This window comes from Prunus dulcis, unplaced genomic scaffold, assembly GCF_902201215.1.
Source record: "Prunus dulcis unplaced genomic scaffold, ALMONDv2, whole genome shotgun sequence".
Taxonomy (NCBI): Eukaryota; Viridiplantae; Streptophyta; class Magnoliopsida; order Rosales; family Rosaceae; genus Prunus; species Prunus dulcis.
In genome coordinates, this window is record NW_023010448.1 from 926 (window position 1) to 10,137 (window position 9,212).

Here is a 9,212-nt window from a genome sequence, read left to right on the forward strand (position 1 = left end):
GTTGCTCATGGTATGGTTTATTTAGGTGGGATTTTATGAAGACGAGACTTATAGTTGTGAATAGTTTAGTTAGGTGGGATTTTATGAAGACGAGAATTAGAGTTTTGATTGGTGGCTCTAGCTCAGAGATTCTTCCGACCACAAAAAAAAAAGCTGTCAGATTCTTTTGTCTAGGATTTAAAGGCTCTCTGAATAGTACAAGAGTTGCTAGATGGGATTGTTTATTGGTTTATTAATGTGTTAGGTGGGATTTAAATGCTTGCCCACAGATTCACATGTTCCTTATTATAACACATGTTTCCTTAGAACACACATATGTTCCTCACTTTTGGTATTACGTTGACAGCTAGCTAAATATCTGTATCTCAAGAAGGTCATGAACTTGATAAGAAAGGTTACATTATAGCACTACCAAGTTCATTTTCTGGCATGAACTTGTAGCACAACCAAGCTCACTTTCTGGCATGAACTTGCCTGAATTCTTGTCATGTTTATATTGCCGAATATTTATGTTGGGCCATATAGGTTTTTTTTTTGGGAGATTCACTATTATACCCAATATAGGGGTCCAAATTATAAAAATACCCTATATAAAATGGACTTTAGAAACACACCCAAAGCCCATTTACAACATAATAAAAAAGCTTTTAACTTCTTATAAATTACAAAACTGCCATCAATTTCTTAAAACAAGCCCAACCCCAAAATCTCATAAAAATACCCAAAGCACTCAATATGGCATCAAAGTAATTTAATAATCAATATTAAATTCAATAAGGCTAGCTATCATTTTTTGGGTTTTTTTTGGGTTTGTTTATAGAAATTCAATTGTGTAGGGTTTATTTATAATATTAATGCTAGATATGGGTATATCACTAAATATCTCTTTTTTTTTTACTTGAAAAACTTGCCAAAAGGAAGAAGTTATTGCTATTGGCCAATATAGATATATGTTTTTCCGTCAAAAGTCACTGTGTTTGGACTGCCATTTTCTTCCTTCCCATTCATTTTTTTTTAAAGACAAGTGGAGAGCCCATATGTTGTGACATTGCCATCCACAGCCCACAGCCTAGGCTTTCAGTGAAGCAAAAACAGTGGCCCGTTGCTTTGGACTGCAAAGGCATTCATTCATTCTCTTTCGGAACAATTTTTAATTGTAAGTTTATCTTGGCGTGAAATTGTCCCAAAGGATAATATTATGGCTTAGGCGCATTTTTAGAATACTAGGATTCTTGGTGGATGGATTGAGTACTGTGATTTTTTATTTAATTTTTTTTTTTTTTTTAGTAGAATGGAGGAAGCATGGCTGCATGTGAAAGTGATTGACAATTGATATGTGATCCACACCACAAGGACGTTTCTATGCAATTTAGCATGAAATTGTAACCCTAAACCCTTTAAAACTTCAAATCCATAAAACAGAAACTTTAAAAAGATTTATATTTTTTTCAGGAAAAGAACCCTGCAGAGCAGCTGTCCCTTAACTAAGGCTTTGCTGCTGAACCCCATTGACAATTTGGACCTTTGCTTGGAGATGCCGAGCAACTCAAAGTTGGACCAGCGCTTGTCTCTGATGAGAGCCTGGTCGAGCCTGCGATCGCAGTTGAGGACCTCGACGACTATGTAGTTGACGCAGTCAAATACACTCAAGGAGAGGAAAAAAGAAAGAAGAAAACTTACAACTCAAAGCATACAACAACGAACACATAACAAAGAGAAAACCAGCGGCAGAAGAAGGAATTTCGTATGCAACCCTCACAGCTTCATCCTCGTTCAGCCTCGCTTGCGAAGTCCCATACTTTATGTCATCTTTGCTCTTTGCCATTTTCACTTGCATCAGCTAGCCCTGTGTCTAAGGTTTTTGATCTGCTTTCGTTTCATTTATAAGCTCTGCTTTGAATCAATACGTGGCAGATTGGCTTAATATGGGAGTGACAAGTGTATAGTTAGACTTGACACGTACCTTGTGTTTGCTGTATGCATGAATTTGTTCTGCCCACCGTCCGTTAAGCTCTCCTCTCTTGATGAATGGCCAAGATCAATTCTTACTCTCCTTAAGTTGATAAAGTTGATGGTCAATATCAATCCTATCCTCCACAAGTTTATGTGCCACAATGGCTTATTAAAATTGATGCTTGGTCATGAGTTTCAGAAAATTACATATTTTTGTCAATAACTTTGTTTCTACTGTTAACAATCATTCAGAAGAATGGTAGAAATAAGCTCCATTGTGCCAATCCAAGAAGTTCAACAAATAAATTGTGTTCGATACACAGATGACATGTCAAACTAACATTAGCATTCTCCAATAAGAAGACTTCTCTTCTTTCCCACCCCTCGTGGATTGAGAAAGAAAGAAGAGGGACAAAACACACACTACCAAGTTAAGGTGACATTACAAACCTAAAAAATATCCTCATCAAACTTATAATGCTCCTTTTTTTCTTCTTTAAAGCAAAACTTCATTCAAACTGAGAAAACCACGTGCTCTCGATAATCACTCCGGAATTATTTGCTCATTATCTGCATCGCCTTCTGTCTCAACTTGAGGCTTGGAAGGAGCTTTGGCACCAGGAGGATGCTTCTTCTTCATCCCACTCACAATGTCATCGATTCTGAGAAGTAGGCAAGCAGCTTCTATGGCCGTTTTAAAAGTCTGGGCCTTCACGTTGTAGGCATCCCATATCTGACATCATAATTGCTATAAATTAACAGCCTTACCAACAAAATTAATCCTATTTTCCAATTTAGTAATAACCACGACAACAGCACTTCCCCTCACATGAGTGCTGTCGAAATATATTGGGAGAAGCTCTAAACTAGAACTACTACTGAAGCAAATCGACAATATAAACCAGAAGATTGACACTTATGCCATATCAATAAAGGGACATATAATGGATACATTTGAGAACAATACTACATTAAAAGTCCTATTTCAGAGCTTTCAGCAAATATAAATCACCCAACAAATTTGAATATTGAGATAGTGAAGGAAATAAAAGAGAGCAACAATAGTAAGCCAAAAAGATATCCACCTACCTTTTTCTCTTTCACATCAGTTATCACACCAGTGTTACCATCAATGCCAATCCATGCATTTTCACCATTTGCATGCTATGGAAAAAAAAATTGTGGTTAGGATATAAATGATGCATCATATTCTGACCAAAATAATAATGATGCATCAGAACGTATATAGAAATGACAAATCATAAAAAAACTGAACAAAGCCATACAAAACAAATTCAAACCTTTCCCTGCAGCGCCGTCATTGTTCTAATCACATTCACCCCGCAATTCTGAGCCAAAGTACGTGGTATAGCCTCAAAAGCTATAGCAGCAGCTTCATACGGCCACTGTTTTACCATAAAAACACGTGTAGCCATAAAACTCCAATAAAATGCATGTAAAGTGAAACCACAACTAATTCTTAATCTAAAGTATGTCAAGGAGCATGTGAATTGAAGTGACAGCCAGTTTATTCACATAATTTAGATTTCTACTTCCACAAGGAGTTATTCTTGGACGAGTTTTACACAAGAAATACCAAACTTTTGGATGAGGAAAGGAGCTTTTACCTTTTCTATACCTTCCACAGATGAACTCTTTTGCTTCAATGTAGCAGATACAATTAACTGTGTAGCACCACCACCAGGACCAAGTTTCGGATTCTTGAGGATGTTTCTTGCTACAGACATGGCATCCTATGACCAGATATAAGGGAGTAAATAACAAATTTCAGCATAATATATTTATTCTACGTAATGGGGACAAAGAAGTAAAACCATTATACCTGCAAATTCCTTTCCACTTCATTTAAAAGATCCTTACTAGGACCTCTCAAGAGTACAGTACATGCTTTAGGCTCTTTGCAATCAACAATGAATGCAAAAAACTCATCACCAATTTTCTTAACCTCAAATATCCCAGCGCCTGTACCAACATCAGACTGGTGCAATTCATCTGGTCTGTTAACAATTACAGCCCCACAAGCCTTGGCAATTCGGTTATTATCTGTTTTCCGCAACCTCCTCATTCCACTGACGCCGGCCTTGCTAAAATAATGGCATGCCAAGTCACTAAGCCCCTTTTCTGTGATAACCACATCTGGTTTAAACTTCAATATTTGCACACATAGGCTCTCGATGTATTCTTCTTCCAATTGTAGCAGGTCTCCCCAATCTTCTTCTTTAAGCAACTCAGCATTTGTTTGGTTCTCGCCTTTCTTATATTCGAGAGGCCAATCAAGAAGAATGATGCGTGGGTTGAAAATCTTTCTTCTCATTTTTCCAGGTGCAATAACATCTTTGTTAATCATTACTCCTTTGAGAACCACTGAATCTTCCAACTGGCCACCAGGAACCTTCTCAACCTTTATGTACTTTTTAATATCCACTTCCCGCAGACCCTGGCCAAGGTCCACCCCTACTATTGTGGTAGCGTCAAGTGCTAAATCCTAAAAGAAAACCCAACACACACTTAGCATACCAATATACGGTCAGATCTGAGAGAGACAAAGTGTTCACACTTTCTGATTTTTAGGTTCACAGTAATTGTCACTACATACAGGGACATGAATTCAAGTTTGGAAGTTTTTATTTAATTGAAGAGTTAGCCGGTTTACTTTTACTCTGAAGACCAGTTTAATTGATTTTTTCAAGTTGATTCTCAGTGCCAAGGCGGCTCAAGCAAGTGCAAGACATACTATAAAAGACAAAAATGTTGGAAAACATGAAATCAATGCCGGAGCTTTCCACCTAGAAGAGGATGCAAAGTCATTCTCATACAGAATAAACTTGCATGCATGAATGTCTTTAGCTTGAATGCTCTTAAGAAATCTAGGAAACATAAAAGACAAAGTATGGTTTATCTTATTTGTATAATAAAAAAGAAAAACAAATAGAAATGCTGGAAGGCAAGAATTCAAATTAGATCCATGGTTAAAACTCATTTTTGGTTCAAGTGTTTCATGTTTTGGGGCAATATGAGCATTTTCCTTTAAAAAGTTTGTCAGTATGTCCTTCATAGGCCACTTTACAGTCTACCTAGATGAAGAATCATAATACTCATAAACCTTTAAACAAGAAGAAAGACCTACATGCAAAACCTTATTAGACAAGCACTTACAGCAATTAAATCCCCAAATTGACTAGTGAACTTTGTACCGATACAACTTTTGACCAGCCCCAACATTGTTGCACCTGCCACATAAAGCGTACGTAAGTTATATTCCAGTACAGCAAACTGGACATTTTTAAAAATCATTACCTAAGGCAGATTATTATTACAAGTAGGATATTCAAATCACTGACAGGTTTGCAATGATTAACAATGGATGTTATCATGAATAACAACCGGCGCTGAAAGTATTATTCCGCATAAAGCTACAATTGCAAATGGGTAGAGTACTATTCCGCATGAAGCTACAATTGCAAATGGGTAGAGGTTACAGCTACAATTGCAAATGGGCATAGAACTATGCACATTCCAAATTCAATACATATGAATGAAGCTAACATTACAGAAATGTAACAGAGGTTACAGCTACAATTGCAAATGGGCATAGAACTATGTGTGTCCAACTTGGCTTTTTCCCTTCTGGTGCTTTAAATTTTAAAGTTAAGGTATGCCTATTCCCCATTTTCTACTAAGAAAAATCTAAGGCTGCAACATCAAACCCAAAATGGATCTAATTGAGCACAAGGAATGGTACCCCTGATTTTATTTATATATACTGATGCATGACAATACATTCTCACATTAGTAGATTAACTGAGAACTTGATTCCTATAGTCTGGGCACCAAATACAAATACAACGCAGATAGAGAATTTGATTATGAGTGGACAAGAAACTAAAGGAACTTACGATCCTTCACATCAATGGTCATTGCTATTTTGTCAAGAACCGCAATAGCATCCTCCAGAGCTTTGTTGTATGCTACAACCAAAAAACAGAAAATTAAGAAAAGTAGACAATAACAATACAGAAAAGAATAAATCACACATCAAAATCAAATCCAAAACTATAACTGAAAGAAAATTGAAGGGAATATGTTATCATAATTTCTTTCAACTTACCTCGGCAAATGACAGTAGGATGATAATGCTTGTCAATAAATGCTTCTGCAACATGGAGCATCTCACCAGCTACACCAAAATTTCATTCCAAATGTAAGACACAGAACCAACTTTATATACATATAATAATGCATTGACTTATCCAGTAGATAGAAAGATGCATAATCACCTTCTTCCATCATACTAAATCCAGCAATATATATTAATTATTTTGCAAGCTAAACCTATTTCTGTATATCATCAACTTATTTACCAAGAAATATTTTTTTCTTCACCAGATAGATCTAACACCTATTTACCAAGTCTAAAATAAAAATCTCAACAGAAACGAGATTGAACAAGAATATACACCAAAAAGTAATAAACATATTACTATAGCCCATAAATGAACAGTGAGTTGTTTATAAATAAATAAAACTCAAACCATACCAAGGACAATGACGGATGTAGTTCCATCACCTACTTCTTCATCTTGTGTCCGACTTAGTTCAATCATTGACTATCATCACAAATTTTAAAAGAGCAAAGGTAAGAATAACAAGAAAATTAAAATGAGGAGGGAGGTCACATACAAAAGTAAGGGATCATGGAGAAAATAATATGGTAAAACACAAGGGAGAAAGAAGCAGAAATTAAGAGGAGAGTAATTTTTGAATTGAGAAAAAAAAAAAATAGATCCAGAAAGGAGCATTTTGAGACAAATGGCATGCCTTTGCTGCTGGGTGTGCAATATCTAATTCACGCAGAATGGCATTTCCATCATTAGTCACCACAATTCCTGTTAGCAATGAGGGAAACAACTTTGTTAGCGTATTGCAAACTCATCAAGATCCAGACACAAGCCATAGACCCATGAAATAGATACATGAGGCAACCAGTAACATTAATTTTGCTTAATTGAAAATAGAACCAGCCTATAAAAACAGTAAAATAACTTATGGGATACAAGGTAATGCAATTGCAGCAACAAACATACTGCCACATACAACAAGGGCTTATTTGGGTCCTAAAAAATGGGGGAAAACAAAACTGTATATTTTATTTCTTCCAAACCACATAGGAAAGCAATAAAATTTGTCTACTGCAGACAAAAGGATTACCTCCACTAGCATCAAGTAGCATCTTGAGCATGGATCGAGGACCCAAGGTTGTACGAATTATGTCAGCGACAGCCTGTCATTATCAAAATGCTTATGACCATGAGACCCAAAATACTAATAATCTGAAAAAGTACCCACAAGTGAAACACAAAAATATTTTCTCATAAAGAGCATCCACAACTGAGACGCTTAAATGCTTAGCATTTTTTCATGAGAAAATGCTTAACATTTTCATAGTGAGAAGGCTAACACTCATGTTAACCCGTCCAGCAATTAAATTACATTGAAAACAAATATTAAAACACACATTTCAGTCTTAGGTATAAAACATGCAATTAAAACAGCCTCTTTTTCAGTAAGTCTCTCACCCGGTACTAAGCTACATAGACCAAAACAAGGCTCAGACACTACGGCACATGTAAAATAACTCCAATTTAAAGATTTTTATAAATTTATCTACTCCATTAACATTAAAAAAACAAAACCCATTTACAAATTTATTAGATTCTCCAATAAATTTCTCTCCAAGACTTCATCACCAAAAATATTATTTTCCCTCGAACGAACAAAACTATGGATTTACACTTTCACACAAAATCATATGTTTGGATTCATAAATGTGCCCTTGATCATACCTTTGATGCCTGGATATTACCATGGTGCACCTTAGTCCCAGACTCACGCTTCAATGAATCTTCTGCTCAAATCAGATGAAACAAGCAAGATCAGTGAAACTAAGCAAATGGGCTTTCAATGTAACTTAAATCCCATCCTCAAAAGCAGCAAACAACACAAAAACCTAAGCTTTTTCGCATACCCAGATAAAAGACAGATTCAAAACCTAAACTTTAAAGTAACTGCAACTTGAAAAGGGAAGAAAGAAGAAGAAGGGAAGCTTACTCAGGACGAGTACTGGGGCTTGCATGGTGATGTTGAGATCTGTTTGAAACTGTTGAGTGTGTNGAAGAGGAGTTCAGAACACTCGAGAGAGGTTTTTATGCGAGAGAAACGCCGAAAGGGGGTAAAAGGTTTATTGAAACCCTGATAGTGCTGTGAACGGGTCGGGCGACCCTTGTCTGCTCCGAACAAGTTCAAATGGGCTCTAGTCTCTTCGAATTTTGGGCTGGGTCAGGCTAGCCCACGAAGAAGAATTGTGGATCTTCGAATTTTGGAGGAGAGCATCTATATATTAGGGTTAATCGTTTTATTAATTCTCTCAAACTTTATTTATTTTTTTTTTTTTTTGGTTTTTTATTTGATTTTATTTTATTGTTATTTTAAAGTTATAATTTTTTATTCCTTTTTTTTGTTTTAATGCTAAAATATCATTTTACCCCTGCATTAGGGACTAATAAAACGATTAACCCTATATATTATAAGCAGATGCAGAGAAGAAAATGCATTTTTCTTTTTTCTTTTTTCTTCTTACACCATTTAAAATCTATAAAGAAATTCAAAAAATGACAGCTGGTTCTATTGAATTTAATTTTGATTATTACTACTGAATGTTTTAGGTTTTTTTTTTAATGAGGTTTTGGGGTTGGGCTTGTTTTAAGAAATCGATGACAATTTTGTAATTTATAGAAAGTTTGGAATCTCTTTGTTATGTTATAAATGGGCTTTGGGTGTGTTTCTAAAGTCCATTTCATGTAGGTTTTTATTTATTTATTTATAATTTGGGCCCCTATATTTGGTATAATAGTGAATCTCCATTCTTCTTTTTTAATACCAAATTTTTTTTTTTTTGTTGAAAAATTCTATGATTGCATTCATAATTCAGCCAAAAAAGTCACTAGCCACAAAGGGTCAATACAAATTAGCCACAAAAGGGCCATTACAATAACGGAGCGGTCTAATATCAAAATTAAGACAATATGGTGTGTCTTCACTAACGATCAGGTAGGATCAAAGAAACTCTGGCATAGGCATCCCAACTAAGATTGCAAACTTAGAATAATAAAAAAGAAATAAAGCTTGAAAAAACCAAGCTATAACAATACAAATAAAACTCTCACAAAGGGGAGATGAAA

General features: G+C 35.5%; 1 protein-coding gene across 1 annotated transcript; it reads right to left on the reverse strand.

Annotated features, from left to right (window-relative positions):
- Nucleotides 1-2,200: 2,200 nt before the first annotated feature.
- LOC117613630 (T-complex protein 1 subunit gamma) lies at nt 2,201-8,240 on the reverse strand. The gene is made up of 13 exons (XM_034342227.1): nt 8,083-8,240; nt 7,818-7,879; nt 7,183-7,255; nt 6,793-6,860; nt 6,512-6,581; nt 6,083-6,151; nt 5,871-5,942; nt 5,131-5,204; nt 3,797-4,459; nt 3,582-3,707; nt 3,255-3,359; nt 3,043-3,117; nt 2,201-2,686 (listed from the first exon to the last, which is right to left on the reverse strand). Exons 1-13 carry the CDS (start codon nt 8,105-8,107, stop codon nt 2,498-2,500), a joined length of 1,671 nt encoding a protein of 556 aa, XP_034198118.1. The 5' UTR covers nt 8,108-8,240; the 3' UTR covers nt 2,201-2,497.
- Nucleotides 8,241-9,212: the final 972 nt, after the last annotated feature.